At 34.8% G+C, this 25039-nt stretch overlaps 2 protein-coding genes across 2 annotated transcripts in view; one reads left to right on the forward strand and one right to left on the reverse strand.

Annotated features, from left to right (window-relative positions):
* LOC149805064 (ATP-binding cassette sub-family B member 10, mitochondrial-like) overlaps window positions 1–15927 on the forward strand; it is a 71308-nt gene extending 55381 nt beyond the window's left edge. The window contains exons 12-13 of the mRNA XM_089946963.1: window positions 2043–2077; window positions 4158–15927. Of these exons, the coding sequence (XP_089803089.1) occupies window positions 2043–2077; window positions 4158–4386 (264 nt within the window). The 3' untranslated portion in view covers window positions 4387–15927. The remainder of the gene's footprint in view (window positions 1–2042; window positions 2078–4157) is intronic.
* LOC149805065 (kelch-like protein 13) overlaps window positions 15924–25039 on the reverse strand; it is a 57183-nt gene continuing 48067 nt past the window's right edge. Inside the window, exon 3 of the mRNA XM_089946976.1 lies at window positions 15924–23660. Within this exon, the coding sequence (XP_089803102.1) occupies window positions 22012–23660 (1649 nt within the window). The 3' untranslated portion in view covers window positions 15924–22011. The remainder of the gene's footprint in view (window positions 23661–25039) is intronic.

Genomic DNA, 25039 nt, shown 5'->3' on the forward strand with positions numbered 1-25039 from the left:
AAGCAATGACAATCATTGCAGTTTTAGAAAGCAATATTTAAAAATTTCTTTAAAGACTCCAGTCTTTGACATAGCATGTCTGTGCATATCCCATAGCCCCATGTCCCAGACTATTCATTTCAGAGCTGGAGAAGTACAATTTTCCAAGTCACTAGTCCTGGATAAGTGCTTTTATTCTTTTTTTTTAAAAGTTGGGTGAGTGCTTAGTTTCATGCCATAATTATAACAGCATATTGTGCTAAGCTACAAAATTATTGGCAAGTCAAAATGGATAAAACAAATCGGGCGTGATTAATTAGCCATGCTTAAAACGCTTTATTGTATTGTGTTTACTCAGTTCAGATATTCATGAATGACACCTTTTGTTTCTAATTCAATGAGTCAGTCTATTAAAATTAATAAAAGGCACTTGACCAACATTAGTATCAGTGTCCTTAATGAACTGGTTAAATTGCAGTGATGATTCTTTAATTTTAAACTGATTATACAGTGGATTAACTTCCATGTATTGTATTTCATTTTAAAAAAAAAACATTTTGTGAATTATACTAATTATGCAGCTGTGTCTCTGTTCATTTTTAAAGGACAAAATGTGTGTTATGATCATTTATGTGGATAAAATGAATTTACTAAATTAGTTTTGCAAGTAAGTTAATAAGGAAGATTCAGAGAAGGAACTTTGGAAAAGGAAATTCATGTGAAAGTGGATGGTGAAATGTAAGACTGCCACTGAGTGTGAGGTAACTATTTGTCCAAAGAGATATACGTCAGACTCTGTGGCAGCAGAAAACTTCAAATATGACACTACGAGAGAAAGAAATTTTTAGCCACATTTGGTTGCTTAGATATCCTTATCTTGAATTTATTGATTGAGAAGGAAAAATGTTTTGCAGTTATCTGAATATTTAGGATCAAGTGTCATTATGGCTATGGACCAAACAAGGCTTGTGCAACACAGTATGCAAAGAAAATTTCTGAGGTTAGAGTGGCTGACACTCCACTAGGAGAGACTCTTTCAAAACTGAACAAGATTGAAATGAAATAACCGAGAGCTCTCTTTGCAACAGCTGGCAGCCTACACTGTTACGAAAATCTATTTTCTGATACGGAAATGCTATATGCACTTCCAGAGAACAGTGTTTAATTCAGTGCTAATTATTAAAAGTTATTCATAGCATGAGAGACAAAGTTAAGGAAAGTCTAAATTCCAGTAAATTCCTTTCTATTTTTGATGGAAGTAATGATGCTGTTATGTTGGAGCAAGAAAAAGTGCATATGAAATACGCAGACAATGGAAAACTAAAACCCTGATGTAACAAAATGTATAATATATTGGTTTTTGAAAAATGAAGTTCTTTGTCCTTTCTGTGGCCTAAAGTTCATACATCTCAATGAATACTGACAAGTGATTTAAAATTTGGGGCAAGTGAAAAGATAGGTGGGACAAATTAATTTTCTGAAACCACTTGACCTGGACAAGTAAAGGAAGAAAATTTTGCTTAGCCCTGCATATATTTTATCAAATGTAACAAATACGTATAATACTGATACAAAATAGAAAAGCCAAGAGTTATTGCCCTTGTAATGTATTTCATAAATATCTTATCAAGCCCCATTGCCAGTGTGCTGGACTTATTTGTTCAATAGGTGATATAAATCACAGGATGACCATGCATATTTTGCAAAAAGTCCTGATTCTAGTCCATAGATTAGGAAGAAAATTTGCATTTAAAAGAAAATAGATAAATAAAACAAATGGAATGAATAAAAATTGAGATTTTCTACCTTATATTTCATAGTTGTTTTTTTTTGTAATTCACTCATCAGCTTAAATAAGTTGATTTTTTTTGGGGGGGGAAAGCAATTTTAACTGAAACACTGTTGAATGAAGACTTTTAAAAGAAATGTTAGTTTAATGAACATAATTTTGATTATGGAAATAATCCACATGTCCACAACAATGATGAAAATTTCATATAATGTTGAAAATCTGTACATGTGCCTGAAACTAACTTATCAAAGAAATTTTTTTCTAATTTCAGGATCCAAAAATCTTACTTTTGGATGAAGCTACCAGGTAAATCCAATGTCATTCTTAAAATTATTCAACCAAACAAAAAAATCCAATATTTTTTAATGTAACCATGATAACTTGATTGTGATAAAGTATTTCAAAACAAATGACATTAAGAGAACATTCACAGTGACAAGTAATATATGAACCAAGGAAACTGAAATTTTTTTTTTTAAAAGAACAAAAGAGCAGTTACAAGATGACTCTGATATAGGACACAACAGTCCAATGTATTGAAAATATAGTGTCTGATAACTTTAGCTCCTTGATTTATCTGATACAAAATAGGTAGGACAGTATTTGTGGTGAATGTTAACATCCATTATCTCATGCTACTAAAAGAGATCAGTGCCTCGAAAGATTCTGCCTTGGAACTGAAAACTGGTGGTGGTGAATTTGACTTTTCATTTGAAGATAATGGTAATTTTGTAAATATAAGAGAAATTTTATAAAGGAGCAATAGTGGGGATTGAAAATATCATGCACAATTTTAATACATTCAGTTGATTGTTTGGTGTGATTTTGTAAACATTCGTAAAAGAATAAAATAGAGACAGTCAGACATACAATTATATTTTTATAAAGGATATACAACATATCAATTTTTTAATTAACATTTTATACAGTTTTATTTAGTGCCTTGGTATTAAGGACATTAGGATACAGAGTATCTAACTTATGAATCCAATAAGTTTCTTTTATGAGTCTATTCATGTCTCGATGCACAGTATCTATTGGCATGAAAGAAAAATCGAGTAGAGAGTGATTATTTGAATTAAAATGTGTTGAATATTAGATGGGAAATGGGGATCTCTCTAATTTTTTATATGAAAGCAATGATTATTCATTCTCTTAGAAACTTGTTGAAGTGTTTGTGCAACATATTGCATGTTACATTTTTTATAGGTTATCGAATAAATCACATCAGTTGATATGCAGTTAGTGTTATAATGTAGAGAAAATACTTCTTTTGTATTGGCACTACTAAAATAAGTACTTTCTCTTATATTTTCACATTGAAAGTATCAATGTCTGTTATATTTATATGGCGAAAAATATCTTTTTTTTATTTTCTGTCTGTTTGGTCTTAATTAAATAATCTTGCAAATTCTTGGGTCTTCTATAAGCTAGTATTGTTTTATTTTTGTAAAGTGTTTTTACGCTGTTTTTATTTGATAAATTTAGGAGACTCCAATATTTATAAATTATAAGGCCTTTAGTAGGTAATGAAGGATTATATTGTTGTATTGGTGGGGGATAGACCCTGCTCTATCCACTATACACAGGTTGTACTGTTGCATGTTGTACTGGGGCGGAAATAGACCCTGCACTGTCCTCTCTACATAAGTTGCACTATTACATGTTTAATTTAGAGAGAATAGACCCTGCTCTATCCACTATACGCAAGTTGTACTGTGACATGTTGTATTAGGGGGAGGGGGAATAGACCCTGCTCTATCCACAAGTTGCAGTGTTACATGTTGTATTGTTTGGGAGGGAATAGACCCTGCACTATCCTCTCTATACAAGTTGAACTGTTACAAGTTGTATTTAGGGGAATAGACCCTGCTGTATCCACTGTACACAAATTGCACTGTTATGTTTTGTATTTGGTGGGGGGAAATAGACCATGCTCTATCGTGGATATCTTGCAATGAACCAGCAACCCAGGATTCTAAAGTTCTGATTATAAATTAGGTGCGATTATCATAACTTCATTACTGAGCACCTTATGAATAATGTGTGATTGTCATTCTTTTCCTACATGGCGCATTTATTGCACTTTTTTAATTCAGTGACCACTATTGTGTATATGAGTTCCAGAAAATAAAATAAACAAAGATGTACATTAGGGATATTTAAATCTTTAAGAATGAAACTATGCGTCTCAGACCAACTTAGATAACTTTTATGGCACAGACAGCAGTTTGTTGTAATGCAGGTCATCAGTTTTAAGACTGTCCAGGTTCTTGAAAAACATATTCATGAAGGACATGTCATGGTGCACTTTACAGTTAGACATGGTTTTTCTCAGAATTCATCATTAGAAAATATTTAAATATTTTTAAATATTTACTTTCAGTGCCTTAGATGCCGAGAGTGAATACTTAGTACAAGAAGCTTTGGAGAGGTTGATGGTAGGAAGAACTGTGATAACGATAGCTCACCGTCTGTCCACCATTAAATCAGCTGACCAGATAGCAGTACTGGACAATGGGAGGATAGCAGAGATTGGGAGCTATAACAAGCTGATGACAATAGAAGGGGGACTATTCAGAAAGTTGGTTGAGAGGCAGACTGTGACTGCCTAAAGTGGAACATTCCATAGATTAAACCATGATAGGAGACAATGTTTGTAATAATAAGAGGAGGAGACAAAGATCATAGTGACATCATGATAGGAGACCAAGTTTATGGTTATATCATGATGGGGGACAAAGTCTGTAGATACACCACAACAGGAGACAAATTTTGAAGTTACATTTTAATTTGATAGTTGTTTCATTCAAGTAAAGGATACACATCTTCTAAATTTAGAAACACCACTTGAGATTTTGTGAGGAATCCTTTACTTAGAAGTATAGACTTTATTTTTGGTGCAGTTTAATTACATCATATGTGCTTTGTGGGAGTGCACATTTCTCACTAGAACTTACATTTCATTGTTTTATTGGCATTTGTTAGGTTCTGTGAGAACTTAACAGAGTGGTGCAATTTAAAAAAAAAACTCCAGATAGGTAAAGTAAGACTGCAAAAAGTGGGTTTTTTTTGTACCATAGTTACACATTATGTAATATGCTTTTCAGGAGGCAGCTATACAAAAGTTTAAGTTAAGGCTGTATTGGCAACATTGGCATTTAATACATGCAAGATAGTAGAAGGGTATTTAAATCACAGTGACATTATGTGCAAACAAAAATACATGCATTTGAATTCATTCAAATCAGTATTGGCATCTTATATGAAAATAGAAAAAAATGAAAGCTCATAAGTCTGTTTATTTTATCTCTTATAGCCTTTCATCCATTATCTGGTGTCTGTTAGCACAAGTTTGTTTTTGCTACGGGGAGGATTGGCATGCAACTTTACAAATAAATTCATTCTTACAAAAATATTCATTCCAAGGTTGTTGTTGTTGTTGGTGTTGTAGTAGGGTTTAACGCCATTTTTCAGCACAGGATAGGCTATACATGGCGGCCAGTATAAATGGTGGAGGAAGAACACAGGAAAACCCCAGAAAGAACCACCAACCCACGAGAAGCTACTGGCAAGCTTTCTCACATACCCACATTGGCCAAGTCCAAGACTCGGACCCATGCAGACGGAGGTGAGATGGCAGTGATCCGTAATGGTGAACACTTCAGACCACTCGGCCACTCAGGACCCCTCATTCCAAGGTATATCTGGTACTAAATGAAAATGGTGCCACTCAGCCATCAAATATGGCCATCATGGCAGCATCTAGAAAATCTTGCTATCATTACTTCTTCTGAATGAATAGCCATTGTGACTTGGGGTTTCACTAAAACACTTTTTGTGATGTGTGGCATGTCCTAAGTGAAAATTGTGCTGACCTGACATACATTACAGGTATCATAGTGGCCATCTTGAAAATCTTGTATATTCACTCCTCTTGAACAGATGGTTGTATCAACATGGGAATTTGTCTTAAGGCTTCGTATAATGTTTAGCTGATCCTACATGAAAATGATTTGGCATCCAGTATTACCACCATGGTGGCTATCATGAAAATCTTGTTCTAATTCCACTCCAAAATGGATGATCATATAAACTTGGGATTTTCAATGGGGGCCCACGGTGGCTGAGTAATCTGAAGTGCTTGCCTTTACTGATCACTGGCATCTCACCATGGTCTGTATGGGTTTGAGTCTCAGGCTCAGCAGTTTGTGAGTATGTGAGTAAGCTTGCCAGTGGCTTCCCTTGGGTTGGTGGTCCTTATTTTCTTCCTCCATTAATTATACTGGCCACCATTTATAACCCATCTAGCACTATGAAATGGCTTTAAACTCCAAAACAACAACCTAAATGAAAATGGTGTTGATCTGACATCCAGTATTGATGCCATGGTAGATATCGTACAAATCTTGTCATTGCCACTCCTCCTCAGTGGATGGTTGTAGTGGCATGGGGTTTTCCATAAAAGACTGCTTATAATGTCTAGTTGGTCTTTAATGAAAATGGTGCAGATCAGACAGGTATCTTGTGTACATGTTGTTATTTACATTTAATTTATATTTGATTTAATTGTTTGTTTGTTAGTTTTATATTCTTTATTTTATTTTTTTATTCCATTACATGCTACTGTAATGTAATTTTATTTACTGGATTTGATATTTTCCAGAAAATTAGTTCAGTTTTTCGAAAACCTAATATTAGAATTTTGTATCAAATGCTGACCTAGTTCCTGACCTTGATTCAGAATCAGTAAGAGTTGAAGTAAACAACTTTTAAAAAAAAAATGTTATTCTTTCATAGTGTGGGATTTATAGAGTGAAATCGAGGCTGTATTGGGAGTACGTGACTTTAAATATGTAGCAATGATTTTGAAATTCTGATTTTACAAGAGGGTTGACCCTTATCCAGGCATCTGTTTTGCACAGTAGCCAGATTTAATAGTGATGTTTTGAGAAATAATTTCAGTTGGGCTTTTAAACACTTGGACATAAGGTGTTTTTTCTGTTGTAACCAGTTGGAATTTACTTTTAATTTTTCTTCAGATTATTTGGATTCTAAGAGATTAATTTTTTTCCCTGGGAATATTTAAGTGCTCATACAGAATTCTTGGACAAAGACATTTATTGAAATTTTATTCGGAATTCAAACACCGGAATATTATTTTTTGTGGTTCAACAAAGAACTGTTGACACTTCAGTACTTTAAAGACTACAGTATACTTCATTGCCTTCCATTTTGGATGTTCTTTGGGACTTGAACTCAATTTCATTAGAACATTTTTATTACTAGGACTTCTAATTTTTAATTCTTGGATTATTTTTGGATTTGATTCTTAAAACCATAAGTTCTTTTTCTCATTTTTACCTTGTTTTTCTAGGGAAATAAATTATTTGTTAAATTTTACAAAGCTTGTTGTCTTCACAACTTAACCAGATTTAGTTGGTTTCTCAACAGTATCATAAATCATTTCAGTACTCTGCAGTTAAAAAGCATATACAGACTTATCTGGGATTCCTGTACACTCTTTTTGGACAGTAGAGCATCAGTCTCTTTGAGGGACTCTTTTGTTGCTTTTGTGCACACAGCAGCAAAATTCTGTTAATTTTGTGACAGGTTTGCAAACACAAAGACGATGAAGAAATTATTGTTTCTTCCATTGCTTTACACTGATTAAAACAATATATTATTTTTTTTCCAGTCTCATTAGGAGATGCAAATTTTACTTAGACTGGAGGTTACAGTACCATTCTCAAGCTGAAACTGCAGTTCTTTTAAAATTCTAATGTCTGATTGTTTCATCTCAAAGCACTTACCAATCAGACATCAGACTTTTGAATTGAGTCCAAGTTTAAGCAGAAAAACATTTGTCTATCATTGAGCATAAAAAATCATTCTAGCAAATATGACAATTTAAATGGAATTAAAATCGGAACAAAGTGCTTATCCCATGGAGTCAATGAACTAGACAAACCAGAGTTAACTTGGGCGTGTACTGAACCGAATACCCCTGGATTATGGGTCTGCTGTTCTGCCAACTGAGCTAAAAGAGTTCTAGTTGGTCTTAAATGAATGTGGAACCAATCTTCCATCCAATATGGCTGCTTAGTGGCCATTTTGAGTCTTGTCACTACTTCTGAATGAATGATTGCATTAACAGGGGGTTTTCATTAGAAAACTTCATATCATGTATAGTTTGTCCTGAAGGAAAATTTTTGTGATGATCTATCCTACAGTATGGTCAGCATGATGGCTATCTGGGAAATCTTTCTTTTACTACATGTTCTGAATGGATCTTATTGACATGGGATTTTCTACACAAGATGTCTTATGATGTTTCATTGTTCCTAAATGAAAATGATGCATGTTTTTATACAAGAAGGCTGCCAGATGGTTTCAGCACTCAGCAGTTAAAAATGAATAAAGTCTCATCTTGGATTTATAGAAATTCTTTTTGGTCAGTAGAGCAAAGTCCCTTTGAGAGACTATTACTTTATAATTTTTTGTAGTCCAAAATTTCAACCTCTTTGCATGTTTTATTGGACAAATGACAGAATTATCCCAATCTCTGTAAAGCATATCCTTTCTCTATACTACTTAAATTAAGATAACTGTTTTGAACTTTGGGAGGAAAACTAAAATCCAGACCTTAAAAGAACCCTCTTGAAAGGGACTGATGCTGTATTGGCCAAAAATAAATTTCCAGGAATTCAAGATAAATCCATTTCTTCCTTGTAACTGCCAAGTGTTGACTCCATTTCTGATATTCTTCAGCAATAACAAGATTTTTAGAATAGCTGGATATATTGGACATTAGATGGGCACCATCTTCATTGAGAACCAACAAGACATAATAACAAGTGTTCTGGTGAAAACCCCATGCTGATATGACTTTCCTTATTGGAGAAGTAACAATAACAAGAATTTCAAGATATCTGCCAAGGGTGTAATATTGGCTATCAAACTGGTACCTTTTCCATTTAGGACCAACTAGATATCACAAGAAGTGGTTTAAGTGCAATGCTAATATGACTGACCATCTTGGAGAAGTAGCAATAGCAAAATTTTGTGATGGCCATTGTGGTGGTCATATTGGAAATCATATTGACAACCAAATGGACATTATATAAGTCTTTCAGTTAAAATCCCATGTTGATCTGATTTCCTGTTCAGAAGGAGTACTGTTAACTAGATTTTCAAGATGGTTTCCGTGGTGACCATATTGAAGATAGGTTGGTACCATTTTCATTTAGGACCAACTGTTCAAGAATAGCGATAACTTTCCTTGATAGCCACATTGGATATCCAATCAGCAGAATTTTCATTAAGAACCAACTAGACAGTGTGTGTGTGTGAAGTTGAATGGAAATCCTCAAAGTAGTTTAGGAGTAGTGATAACTTGTGCAAACATGACAGAGAACAGATGATCATCTCACAAGTACTTCTGATCTATGACCAGTAGAGCTAGAATTGGGTATGTTTTATGGATCTAACTCCAAACCAAATTCCATTTTATCCATGGTGTTATATTTGTCAAGGGATGGTGATGTAGGTTGATATCATATCCATGATAGATAGTGTTTAACTAGTGTACATGTTATTTTACATCGACAATGTCCCCCTTTAACCTTACCATCAGTAAATTAGTGCTAAAGAACTCAAGAACTAAAGCATAAATTGATGACTCTAGGTCAAAGTTAATCCATAGTTTTATTTCAGTATGTGTATCAAACTTTTATATTTTTTATTAGCAATCTTTAAGGAAATAAAGACTTTCTTTTATGTTGATATATGTACTTTAAGATGTACTGCAGGTGCATTCATTATTTCTTGGTATCTGTCTTCCGCCTTTTAAAAACAAGGGAAACACAGTGAAACGTTCCTACACATGACAACTTTGGATTTTTAGAGATGACCAATCAACTGTAGTTTGATGATCATTAGAACAAACTTTATGGTCAGTCTTCAGAGGATGGCAGGATAGGAATGTTTTGGTTTGATTTACTTAGGCTTCTCGAACCATTCTGCAGTTGTTGTTTTTTCATGTGACAGACTTGGTTCTTCATTTTATTCCCTTGTGGCTTTATATTAATGTCTTGTATAATATGAAAATTATGCATCCTGCATCTTCATTTGTTACAGTTGTTACCTCTGATTCACTTCAAATATAATATAATAACCTGTGTTCTTTTTAAGTAAATTAGGTGTGCAATTTCATATCAGCATGAGTTGACCCAAAATTATGGTTTCTGCAAACTTACCTTCATACCAAAATCTTTTGTTTTATCATACATTGTATTTTGATCATTATTTGTATTTTGACCTGCAACATTGAAAAAACTGATCTCCTTATGTTAGATTTCTAGCATTTTTTACATGTCATTGCATTCTATTTACAGATCTGCTATACATTTTGTATGTTACCCAAATTGTCTTATCATTAGAAAACAACTATACATTCTTGTATTGCATCAGAATTAAGTCAGTAGATATTATTCCTTGAATTTGCTTTTTTGCTGTTTTTTTTTTAATCACTGCGACTAGACATACTAAATTCCGTCCTTGATAGGCCATTTCAAATGCAATGATCTTTTGTACCAACTGGATAACTTGAACATGTTGTGTCAAAAACATGTTATTTCATTCTAATGAATATAACCTTGGTAGTAAATAAGACGGTGATATATTTTTCTTGACAGAATGGTAAAGACTGAAGATTTACACACAAATTTTTTATGTACAAGTGATTTACTTCTTAGTTATATTCATTTTCTGATGAAAGCTCATTCTATTTCTTTTGGAAAACAAGGCTTTATATAACCAGATGAAAAGTAAATATCATTATCTTTTTGTGCTAAATTTATACAAGCTGCTTTGCATAATTTATAATATCCAGGCCAGAAGAACATAAAGGGTAGCCTGTTTGTTGCCCAACATTCATCCCTTCTTTAGCACTAGTTGGTTATTGCTACTCCTGCTAAACTAAATGGAGGATTGCCATGAAACTTTACACACAGACTCATCCCAAGGTCCATTTCATCCAAAATGAAAATGGTGGCAATCTATGTCCAATATGGCTGTCACAGCAGCCATCTTGAGAATCTTATTTTTTCTATTCCTCCTAAACAGAAACTCGTATCGAGATGGGGTTTTCACCAGAAGACTTCTTTTGAGTTCCATCTCATCCTAAAAGAAGATGGCCTCACTTGCACATCCAATTTGGCCATCCTAGAAGCCAACTTAAAAATCCTGTTATCACTACTTCTACTGGATAGATGGTCATATCAACATGGGGTCTTCAGTGAATGACTATATGATGTCTAGTTGATCCTAAATGAAAATGGTGCCTGATGTTCAGTATGACCACCCTGGCAGACATCAGCATGGGGTTTTCACCAGAAGACTTCTTATAATGTCTAGATGGTTCAAAATGAAAATGGTGCTGCACAGACATCCAATATGGCCATTACAACAGCCAGCTTTAAAGTCTTATTATTTTTGCCACTCCACCTGATTGGTCATATCAGCATGGGATATTCACTAAAAGACTTGTAACATCTACTTGGTATTAAATGAAATGGTACTAATGCTACATCCAATATGGCCACCACAGCAGTCATCTTGAAAATCTTGTTACTGCTACTCATCCTGAAAGGAAAGCCATATCAGCGTTTCACTGTAAGACTTCTTATGATGTTAAGTTGGAAGTCAATGAAAATGGTACTGATCTGACCTCAGATATGACTGATACAATGAATGCATTGAAAATCATGGTGTTTCCACTAACGTCTTTGAATTATAAGATATGTTTCATTATTTTTTAAAATATGGGAGATGATAATGAAGGGAATCATCAAAATCAAGAACTGTAGATTTTATAGCAAATTACCTGATGCACTAGTATACCACATTTGGGAACAATACCATAACAATGTTCCAGTAGAAATAATGGAAATGGATTGATGTGGGTTGGCTTGTTGCACTTTGCAGGTAGTATTTCTTGCTTGTAGAACACTTTGGGGGAGCTAGTAACTAAGTGAACATTCAGTTTCAGTTTGCTTAGAGAGAATTGGAGAAATCAATAGAACTACCACTTGAAAGGCATTTAGCACTTATACACGGTCACGTTTTTTTTATACTAAGCAAACAAAGTTTCAAGTTAGTGATTTTCTACTCACACCACAAGGAATTTGTTCAGATAATGGTAATACAATATCACTTACAGAAATCATAATTCTTCATTAACTAAACATGAAGTACCAGTTATTTAACCTCCATGATAACATTACTGGGGACAGTGCAACCATTGCATGTACAGCGTCACTACTTTTTCATGTAATAAGTACAATAAGAATGGAAATGTTACAGTAAGTCAGAGTTTGTAATTGACAAGAGGGTTTTTTATTTACATGTGAAAATGAAAAATCTTACTTTAAAGTCATCAGATTATGTTTTGATTTAGATCTGAATTAAGTTTGTATACACTTTTCATTTCTTTTTTTGGTTGTATACACTTTTCATTTCTTTTTTTGGTTGTATACACTTTTCATTTCTTTTTTTGGTTGAAGTATATTTATTGTACTGAAATATTTGTGTGGACTATTTTGGTTTGTTGACAGTGTTAATGCCCAACAATTTATCAAATCAGATTTTTCAGTAACATTCAGTAAACCATGCTTAACTAGAGCTGTCAGTCATGGATGCCACAAATGGCTTTGTTCAGTTTGTTCTTCAAAGCCTTAAATAGATCAGCCTTGTGAAAAGCAGTGGGGAAGTATGTAACATCTTATATATAAACACCTACATTTGACTCAGATTTGAAACTCACAGCAGTATTCAGTTTTTTAAAACTTTTTTTTTTTGTATTATGTTCAAATTTTGTTTTTAACTTGCTCATCCCAATTTTTTTTTAAAGTTTATATCTTAAAACTTTTTATCATTACTCCCATCCTAGGATGGGCAATAGTTAGTGAATGGATAATAACACTACAAAGCAATGATGTTAACTGCTGACATGAATGAACTATTTACAGCTGCAAATAAACTTTGCTTGCTTGAACCTGTTGTAAAAAAAACTAGTTGGATAAAATGATTGATCACTGTTCTTATTAATGACATTGTAACCATTTACAACTCAAGAGAGACATCTGAAAATTAAACTAATCTGATAGCTCATCAATTTTAAAATGCACACCAAATTTTGGCCAAAATCTGAAAATCCTATGTTAAGTTATGCTACAGAAACAGAAATATATGAGGACAATCAGGGGTCATAACTCTTCTAAATAATGCAAAATTTGATCATTTCAGATCCCATAAATGTTAAGCTTCAAACTAAATTAGTTGATATTTAAGAATTGTGTAAGGTTATGTTGAGAGACAAAATTAGGAGACTGGGCAAACAAGGGGCCTTCACTCACATAAATGATATTAAGGAATGTTGAAAATCAAACTCGTTCAAGCTCTCCTCAGGGCTTTTCAGTAAGATATACCTGGACCCAGGAAAAGCCCTTTTATTGTGGACTAGTTACCCATAGCTGCAATTTAAAACTTTGTATCATTCTTTTAAATGAACTCCTCAAGCCATGAGATTGCCCTGGCACATGTTCTTAAACAGGAGTCCCTTGAAGGGATTTGCACTATACTAGCTGATTCCAGGGATTCAAGAAAAGACCAGTTCTTCCTTTCATCTGCAGACTGTTGAAACCATCTTTCAAAATCTGCATCAGTAACAAGATTTTCAAATTAGCTGCTGTGGTGGACATGTTGGCACTGTTTTTCAGCTCATGACAGGCCATACATGGTGTCTAGTCTATCTTGTGGGGGAAGAACCCAGGAAAAATCGCCATCCCACAGGAAACTACTGGCAAGCTTTCATGCATACCCCCAGTGGCTGAGCCCGAGACTTGAACCCATGCAGAATGAGGTGAGGTATTGATCTGTAAAGGCAAGCATGATGGACCACTCTGCCACCTGGAGCCCATTTTCATTTAGAACCAACGAGGCATCATAAGAAGTTTTCTGGTGGAAACCCCATGTTGATATGACTTTTTGTTCTGGATGAGCAACAGTAAGATTTGTCAAGATGAATGCTATTGCCCCCCTATTCAACATCAGACTGGCATCATTTCTATTTAGTACCAACTAGACAATATAAGAAGTCTTTGATGAAAGCAAAACATCAACGTGACCAGCCATCCAGGAAAAATAATAATAAGATTATCAAGCTGGCTATTGTTACAGTCAGATTAGAAGATGGATTGGCACCATTTTCATTTACAACCAACTTGACATTAGAAATCATTCCCTGAAAATTCCATGCTATATAACCATTATTTCAGGAAATATAGTGATTACAAGATTTTCAAGATGGCCATTTGGCAAGCATATTGAATTTCTGTATGGGACCAAGTAGACATCATGTGAAGTTAAAACATGATGATATGACCATCCATTCAAGAGTTGTGATACAAATATTTTTCAAGATGGCCAGTGTTGTGGCTATTTTGGACACAAGATCTACACTATTTGGATTTAGGACCAACTATACATGATAAGAAAGAAGTCTTCAGGTAAAACTTCATGATGATATTACTTTTGAGTCAGGAAGATAACAATACAAGATTTTAAGGATGGCAACTGGTGGCCATTAGATAGTGCAGTTTCATTTTGGATGAACTAGATGTTTTCTAGTGAAAACCCTATAGCAATATTACATTTTTTCAGAAGTAGTAATAAAGATTTTCAAGATAGCCAGTGGCATAGAACATCAGATCAGCAGCATTTTCATTTCGGACCAATTACACAGCATAAGAAATCTTATGGTGAAAACCCCATGACAGTACAACTTTCCATTCAAAAGGATTAACAGTAAGATTTTCAAGATGGCCACTGACAGTCATATTGGACATCAGATCAGCCCCCATTGTCATTTAATGCCAACAAGACAAAATGTTGCTATGACTATCCGTTGAGGAGAAGCAGTTACAACAAATTTTTAAGATGGCATATTTGCAGCATTTTCATTTGGGTCTAACTAGGTCTTCTTGTGAAAACCCCATGTCAGTATGACCTTCCATTCAGTAGTGACAAGATTTTCATGATGTCCCCTCTGGATGTCCAAGCAGTACCATTTTCATTTAAAACCATTTAGACCATGGGATGAATGTGTGTGTACATTTTCATGGAAAGTAGCTTAGGAGCAGTACCAATAATAAACTTGTGCAAACAGATACAACAGACCCTCACATAAACTCTTCTGATCTAACACCAGTAACGTTAAAAAGTGCCATAACTGGGTACCATGTATTCAAATGAAACAGTTGTCAATACATAGTTGCATGCCAGATTTGGTTGAAGAAAGACAACTATTTGTAGAGTTATGTTGTAGAAACGAGCTTGAAGGATGGGCAGTCGTGGACCATACATTTTGCTGATGTAGTGCAGAAAACCAACTTTTTCAAGGCCTCATCAATATAAAGAAGCTTGCCAGATTTGGTGTAAATCCAATGATCCAAAGTACAGTTATGTTAATGAAACCATAGTTAAAGGATGGGCAGTCAGGTACTACAACACTACATGATTCAGTAGAAAGCTGTAAATCAAAAAAGTTCAGGGTCTCATAAATAAAATACACAATGCCACATTTGGCAGAAAAAGTCCAACAATTGTTGTTCAAGCTATGTGGTACAAACCAAAGTTGGGCGGTCAGGGGCTCCAATGTCTCTAAATCAAGAGTTAGGAAGCTGAAAATCAAATGTCATTGAGATCTAACAATTGCAAACCAAACCAAATTTTGTTGAAATCTATCCCTAGTAAAGTCATCTTCTGGAAACCAAATTGTTGTTGTTGGTTGATAGATGGATGGTCAGTCAGCTAGACCAGAGTTACTGTAGGGCTCTGCCAGGTTTATCAAGCAGGGCCCAGATTAATTTGTTTATATTATAGATTTTACTTGAGGCTTACAATGGACTTTAATGACAGCATGGTGATATGGTCTTCACTTCATAGAATGCAAGTGACGTTTCATTACATATATCAATCTGTTCATCCACTGACCCAAATTAAACACACACATATACATACATCACAATTCTCCTTAAAGCAATGAAAAAAACCACAACAGGTTTCATGTATAGTAAAGGAATTCAAATACTTTACTTTAAACTCTTTATTTCTTCCTTGTATTACCCATACAAATTCAATTGAAACATCTCTTTTCATCCACACCTTCATGCTTATTTATTCTCATGAAGAATAACAATGTACATTATTGTACAAAAAATTCAAGCATGCAATAATATGACCAATATCACATGCAAACCAGCTTGCAGGCAACACAAAATATACATGTACACTCAAATGTACAAACTGTGTGCTCACCAGAAAGAAATAGGCTTTATCACAAAACACTCATCAGACAGTCTAACAACCATACATTTTTCAAACAATTTTTAAAATCAGAATTGATTGATTGAAACATGTTGGCATGTAATGGAATGAAATATACTAATGTACTGTTTGAACTGCAAGTAGATATAAGGTTGTATTATTTTAAATCTTTGTAATGTTTCAATGAAAAAAAACAAACAATGAAAATGAGTGACAGAGAAAAATGTAAATAGAAAACTTTAAAGGTAAACAATTCTAATTCCTTTGGGAGCTACTATTCAAAAACAAAATTTCCAAAGCAGAAAGACACTTTGGAGCTCAATGAATCTATCCTTAATATCACTGTGCAAAATGGCAGAATACATCATGCATTTGGCTGCAGTGATTGTAAATTTTTTAGACAAAAAACGCACCTCACTGGTACTCCATTCAATAAAATATCAACAACACTGATCTTTATGTTGATCGCTAAGTATTTAACATGCCAGACTGCAAACACCCAGATTTGCTGTTGAATGTGTGTAGTTGTGAACATAAGAACAAAGATGGTATTTAGTGTATATTAGTAATCCTCTACCTTGTCTAATACACTAGGAGACCAATCTTTAGAACAAGGCAATGTTTGTTTAAAAAAAAATAATACCAAACACAACAGGAGTTATGATCGCTGACTTGATATTATGCCTAGTATTTGCAGCCTTGTGACTCTTGTGCAAGTCCTACCCAAAGAAGTAACAAATATGACCTTGTTATGAGTTCTACATAAAAATCAAAATACAATATTCTGTGTCCACAGTCACATACTGTGCCCCAGCCTTCATCAGTATCTTTCTAAAAGGATTCTTCTTCTGTCTTGATTGCATTTATTCTCTTAAGGTGGACCACTGTACTTTAATTTTATTTCAGTTATCAGGAAGATCCTATAGTGAATGGAGCTGGAGAACACAATTTATCCCAAAACAAATTTCTTACTAACAGACACCAGCCTGTTGCTTATATAATCATTCCCATATAAAGATACATCAGTCCGATACCACTGAATGTCATTCTCTAATGCACTTTGAAACAAATGAATCTGAATTATGGAAATACTTTCTTTTTACAAGTGAATTCTCTAAGATTTACACTTTATAGCTGTGAATTTTCATATATAAAATAAGGTGTTTACATCTAAACATGAATCCACTAAGGGGTGTTCAAATAAAACATACCAGGGACCCAAAGAAGGCACTTTACCCTGGCATATAGCTTTTTTTTAAAACTGTCTTTCCTAGATACCATGCATGTTTAAATGGAACAGTCCTCACCAACAGGGGTACATTTGGAGCAGATGACAATGTACTAATTCTTCAACAGGTATGGAGGTTTGATGCCAATACAAAACCTTGCAACGAGATGTGCCACAACAGCTCGACAAAAAAACTTGTCTCCGCAGGATTCAAACACATTACTCGCTGGTTGTCATCTAATCCACCATGTTAAGGAAGGAAACATTATTGCAACACACTTGCTGCAATGCATCAACAAACAAAATTTTATCAGGATCTGGTCAAATAAAGTTTGATTATTTTATATCTAATACTGTTAAAAGTACAAAAGAAACAGCAGAAAATGCAAATTCATTTGAGCACAAAAATAAGGTCATAGGGACCATGATATTGTTAAGTTACTCTTGTTCAGAAGCATCCAAATATAAATTTTGAATATATATAGGTAAAACAGGATCCAAGATACTTAAGTCACTAGTGTGAACATTAGGTCACACTGACCTAGTTTTTGTATGGTTCATTTACTGTTGTTAAGATTCATCTACATACCAATTTTCAAGGCTGATGTACAGTCCAAGATACTTGACATGCTACAAACAAAATAAATGAAAATACATAAATCACTCACATGTGACAATTAAGTCACAGTGACTTATCTTTGTCATGGTCGAGTTGCTCTTCCTGAGATGCACCAATATACCAATTTTCAAGTGTGAAGATGAATTGGAGTCCAAGATACTAAGGGTGTAATGAATAAAGAGCTGAAAAAGCACAAGTCACTATAGTTGGAAAGCATTCAAGTTTGCAATGCAAATACTTTTCAATAATGAAATGCAGATCTATGCACAAACTTTTACAACAAATAAAAGAACAACACTGGAATTAAAATTTAAAGAAATAAAAAGTTTAGAAGGCTTTGCAAATTGATTCAGTTGGCATTTTGAAACTTTATATACTTCACATGGGTCTGAGTCATTTATGTTCAAGTCTGATCAATGTCTGTATTAAAAATAGTCTGTATTTGTAACAAGAATATCAGCAGACAACAAAATTTTACACACAAATCAAGACTTGAATTTTCCATCCTTGCAAAAATGTACCAGATATAGTTCCTAAAGATTCTGTTGTCATGTTGTACACTGAATCTATTATAAGAATCCTTTCACACACGTTTGATCACATTAAGATGTGATAAGAAATTTCTCGCACAATATGTTAGAACTGATAAATGTAAAAAAATATTTCATGCAAAATAAGAGCCCCCTGAGGGGACGGATGCTCTACAAGGCAAAAAGAACAAGACCATTTCTTCCTTTTAACTGTTGAGACCATCTCTGATATTCCAAAACAGTAACAGAATTTTCAAATTAGCTGCCATGGTGCACATACTGGATGTCAGCTTGGCATAATTTTTACTTAAGACAAAGTAGACACCATTAGAAGTCTTCTGGTGAAAACCTCATGTCATAATGATCAACCATTCAGGTGGAATAGTGACAAAAATATTTTTGAGATAGTCATTTTGGCAGCCATACTGGAAGTATGACTAGAACAATTTTCATTTAGGACTAACTAGGTATCATAAGAAGTCTACTGGTGAAGACACCATACTGATACAGCTGTCCGTTTGGCAGGAGTAGAGATCATATTCTCAAGATATGATTTTCCATTCAGGATTGGCAATAACACAATTTTTCAAGAGGCTGTTATGGTGGCTATTCAGGACATCAGATCGGCACTATTTTCATTTAAGAGCAATACATCATAGCAAAGCTTTTAGTGTAAATCTCATGACAATATGGCAAAATTTTAAAGATGGCTGTTGTGGCAGCCATATTGGATGTCAGAATGGCATCATTTTCATCTGAGACCAACTGGACATCATATTTTCTGATGAAAAAACATGACTATGACTTTCTGTTCAAGCAGAATTCTGATAACAAGATTTTTTAACAGCTAACATGGTGGTAAAAATTTAAAATGGCTGACATGGTGGCCATATTGGTCATCAGATTGGCACCATTTGCATTTCAAAACTAGACCAATGGATGAATGTATGTGCAACGTTTCATGGCATTCCTCCAAGTAGTTCATAAGTAGTGGTAACAAACTTGTGCTAATGGAGAACAGACTATCCCATAAACTCGTCTATGACTGCTAGAGCTAATAAAACTTTGAAAAGTTTTAATTTGTTTGAAATATTTTTTCAGTCATACAAAATGTAGCACTAGAATTTCATAGTGAATACTCAAGATGACTGCTGCTTTCATCTTTAGACTTTTTTGGAGAAAAAAATTCAACATGTGACTATGTATACCACCATGTATAATAACGGCAAATATTTAAATTCCTTCCATTTACAATTTAGGTTAATAAATTAGCCGAGCTATCAATCCACCGTTTGATAGCCTCCAAGTCCACTATCTAATCAAGTACATTTCACTGGTTCAGTGGTTGACAGTAAAGTAAATGGGCACTGAAAACAAGGAGGAAATGAACTTGATAATTTCCTTGGGTTTTCTTCACTTCTTTAATTTCTGTGAACATGTTTCTATTTTCAATAGACACACATACACAAAAGAAATATATTGGCACCAGTCATTGTTAAAATTACCAGTGGCAATAAGACGATTCATTTAATTAAAAAGAATATATTTATGGGCTTGTGCTGCTGTCTGTTCATTTTCACTTTAAGTTGCAGAGTCCGCTTGCATAATGTTTTTACAAAGTTGTATAAATAGTGAACTACATTTCTTAGCAGTAGAACATTCAAAAATGCACAATTCCACCAAAAAATTAAAATCATTAGTTTGAAAAGAAAACTAGGAAACTTGTACATGTCACTATTTTTTTGGACAGAATTTGCTGATTTCTTCAGAAATTCTAATGCCAACACAGAACTATGCTTTTTTTAAAAGTTGATAAGAGCAAATCTTGTGCATCAAAAGGCAAATTGCCTCTGGTTCAAAATTTGGTCAATGGCACCAAGAAACATAAATATCAAGCAGCCATAAATGTAATATTTTTGATGTATACAATTGTTAATTTTTAGAGCTAACACAGAGTTTCTATGACAAAATTAAAAGGAAATGCAGTTTAAGCAAGATTCAGAACTCTAGATAAGAATTTTAAAAAAGTGGATATTTTTATTACCTGCTTTGGAATTAATTGCATTTTATGAAATTCAGTGGGGTTATTGTGAACACCACAAATCCTGCAAGATGCAAACTTGTGCTACCAGATTGAGTCTTCATTAATTCTGCCATCTGATTGCATCCAATAACTTAGCGACTAAGACTTATTCTGGGCGTGTTTAATTATATGACTCTTATCTGAGTGAGTGTTCTGTGTGTGTGTGATTTGGATTTTTAACACAGCTTTAACAATTTTTCAGTCATATCACTACGATGTATGCAGTGTAACAGTTTATAGCGATGTCTAGCACTGAGGCATCATGCTGCAGACATGTGGCATGATGTCCCACCCAGTCACATTATCCTGACACCAGGCCGACCAGTCCTAACACTATCCTTTTAATGCTGAGTGCCAAGCGAGGCAATTGTTAGTACCATTTTTGCAAGTCTTTGGTATGACTCGGCCAGGGATCAAACCCATGACCTCCCGCATCCGAGGCAGACACTCTAAGCACTAGGCCACTGGAGCAGTGAGTGTTCTCACAGTGAACAAAGTACCATCATTTCAAATGGCACATATAAAATATAACCGATGACACAGGTCATATTGATTGAATATGCCATGAAGCAATATGGACTGTGCTTAAGTGAAATATGCTGGCAACTCTGGACTAAATGCTAAAAATTAACGTTTTTATATAAACTGAACATGTAAAATTTCTTTGCAGTTTTAGTCAAATCATCTACATATGCAAATATGTGGCTTATTTAGAGTATAAAAAGTAACACCACATGCCATGGTAGATAAAGACCATTATGTCTAATGTTGTGTAGAGAATTTATGTTCAAGTTTGCTCTGTACCAACAGTACACACTGGTTTCCTCTTTGACATAATTTAGAATTGAAATTTAAATTTTAATAAAAGTGTATTCACTTTAATATTAAGGCATTCAATCTAAGTTCTCACTGTATACCATTCCAGTGCTCCAGCTAGATACAAATAGAGGGGTGCTCCTGATTCTGCCTGCTAAGTCTATTCAGCTCCTTCCCTCTGCCCTTTCAGAGCCTTTCCCTCTGCTCTCTCCAGATCAATAAAACAACTACTTAAAACTGTTATGCTTCTATTTTTCCTACTTTTTTCTCTGTTCATTTAATTGGGATAAATATATAAATGTGCTTCTGTTTGTTTCTACATGCACCTTTTGAAAGAAAATTTTATTTTTATCATCTTCAAGTCTTTTATTGCAAAAAATAAACCCCTTTGTTCCAAAAGGTGACCATTCCTTGAATAAAAAGAGCCCATATCACTAAAGGTGCACCTCTTATACTCGCTGTAAGAAATTCCAAGCTGGATCAGTGCATATCAGTACTAGGTGTGCATGATCTTGCTTTAACAGAAAATGACAGTCATTTCAACTGGACAAATTCCATTGAAAAGAACCTTGCTTCTTACTCTGAATCATTAAGATTGTAGGAGGGTAGTTTTAAAGTGCAGTATCCCACCCCAGTCAGGCTCCGAGGAAGTCCACCAATGGTCTCCCATATTCCAGTGTATATGTCATAACGTGACACCAATTTCTGACCTGTTTTAGTTTGAACATTGTAGCCTCCTAGAACATAGATCTGGTCATTGTATACAACACATGAGGCTTCCTTGTGAGATATAGATAAAGGAGCAATAATTGTCCATTGGTCAGTTGCAGGGTCATAGCACTCAGACTGAACAACAGGCTGAGCCTGTTGATTTACATTAAGGTTGCAGCCACCGAAGACGTAGAGTTTATCTTGAGCAGTGCACATCACATGCCAGCCTCGTGGAGTCAACATCGATGCCATATCCTCCCATTGATTTGTGGCTGGATCGTACCTTTGCATATCTGGGGTGAAGTGATTCCCACTATAGCCCCCAGAAATGTATATATGATCATCGTACACTGCTCCAGCATGTGCATGATACGACATTGGCATTGGGGCTATCAAATCCCAAGTATTATCTGCTGGATCATAGACTTCAGCAGTGGCTAAGCTACTTTCCTTAAACTTGCCTCCCACAGCATAAATTTTGTTGTGCAATGCTCCAGCAAAGAAATAAGCTCTTTTGTTTATCATAGGGCTTACTTGAAACCAAGTATCAAATCGCGGATCGTACCGCAACACAGAGTTAACAGCTGACTCCCCGTGTGCACATTGGGTTGTACAACCCCCAAGAACATATAAGAAATTGTTAAATACAACAACCTGCATGTGGCTGAGAGCACTAGGCAATGTGGCTATTTCTGTCCTGTTCAAAAGACTATTTGCTGTAATTTTGGAATCAAACACTAGTATTTCATCATGTAAGCATGGATTTGGATGAATCTCTCGTCCACCTACACTAATTAGGCGTTCTACAAATGACCTTAGTCTAGCCGAGGGGGAATTCAGAAGTGGCTGAGAATGAGGTACCACATGATAATTAAGGGATGTTAGAACCATTTGTCGCAGCTCTGGACTTGTCATCATCATATCCACCTTTTGTACATGCTGAACAAGATCCGATGGATTGATAAGTGGAAAACGAATTAACCTCATCAATGGGACAGCATGCTCATCTTGATAAATGTCTTGTTTCAGCCAGTCCCAGGTGATCCTGAAAATATCAATTTCACGAATGCATAAGCGGTCATTATTCAGACAATTGATCATTTGTTCATAGGTCAGGAGGTGGAGTGTACTGTCTTTTGCAATCTGCATTAAATTCCTTGCAATAAAAACATCAATTTGCTTCAATGCATTGTTCATGCTATACAACTTTGCTGTGTTGATGAAATCATAGAAATTTGTTGTTGTCATGCCACTTAAGAAATTACGCTCACAGAATTCTATGACTGGTGTGACTTGAAGGTGTGTAGCTGCTGCAATCACATCAAAGATGTCATCTCCCTCTAGTGTAGTTGTGGATGTATATATCACTTCCAGAACCTTCTCCAATCCTTTAGCAGTTATCCCTTTCAATTCTATTTCTCTCTGGTGACTCTCTCGCATCCCACTAGTAAACATGGATCGGAAATAGTCTGAGCATGAAACCAGAATGACTCTATGGACTTCATAGCGACGACCTACAAAACAAGACTGTAAATTATTAGCAGACAAATACTGAATAAAAACAAATTATTTGTTCATCATAATTCCTTATTCTGATTATCAAAACTCCACTAAGATAAACAAAGGATAGACTATAGTCTGATAATACAAACCCGTTTGTTTGTATCCCCCTACCGATTTAAATAATGGAAACCTTTAATGTGATAAAAAAAATGCAAGGAACTTAGTCAATTCATTCATTGATTTATAGTTTCTAACCTGACTCTGAGTAGAGTGGACCTAACACCGTCATCTCATGCGCGTTTCATGCTTAACGGGAGTTTTCAGTGCAATAGACGAACATGCTCGGATCCATTTCCAGTTTCTGGACAAGTCCATTTTCAGCAAAGGGGTGTATCACGACTACAGATGTACATACATAAGTCATCTGCTTCCAATATTTACAATGTCGAATCAAGCAAAGGAAAATAACAACTACGCTTTCCATGTGGATTTAACAAGCGGTTTATTTTCTATGTTCATGTATGCAGAGGGACATAATTCCAAACTCTCAACGTTATGTAATTTACGCAATTATTCAGCATTTGATGAACAGGATGAACTATGTCATTATGCTGTCTGATGGAAATAAACTAGCCTATAGTGTATGCAATATGGCGCCGTGTTAGTATGGAAAGTCCGTTAAGCATGAAATGGTGCAGGGAATGCCAGCATTAGTGCCATTCTGGTCACAGTCAGGTTAGAAATTATAAATCAATGATTCAACTGACTTAGTTCTGTGCACTTTTTATCACATTAAACGTTCTCGTTTTTTAATTCGATAGGGGGGTACAAACAAACGGGGATGTAGAGTCAGACTATAATTAATATCGTATTGATCTATGTGCAGAGCAATAAGTACCCAATTTTAACAGCATATATATATATACACACACACACACACATATACTATCTTCAAAAGTGCAAGCAGAGCAGGGTCAATGCTGTTTGTTGTTCAGTGTGCATTACATTACAGACCAGTATATATTAAGAATGGAAAAAATATAGCTATCCAATAACCCAAGCCAAACATTTTACTCTGTGAGCAAAATTTTCTGTAATTCCAGAATTTTGGAAGTATACACATCGCCAGGAAAGCTGTCCAGTAAGCAAATGGCCTATTTCAAAGCTGCATTCATATCTGAAGAAAACTACCTCTTGAAATACCAATTTTTCCCACTGAGTGTACTTCCTAGACAGGTTGCTCTAAGCAATACTTCAAACAGCCAGAACTGGTTACTCAGTGTAGAATCTGGTTATGTTTGGACTAGGATCAACCATGTCATGGTTTGCTTTGCCAAGAAAGCGGGCATTATGAATATCAAAACTCTTACCATATATCGAAAATTGTATT

The sequence above is a fragment of the Sinohyriopsis cumingii genome, chromosome 2, assembly GCF_028554795.1.
Source record: "Sinohyriopsis cumingii isolate HCF-2022 chromosome 2, ASM2855479v2, whole genome shotgun sequence".
Classification (NCBI taxonomy): domain Eukaryota; kingdom Metazoa; phylum Mollusca; class Bivalvia; order Unionida; family Unionidae; genus Sinohyriopsis; species Sinohyriopsis cumingii.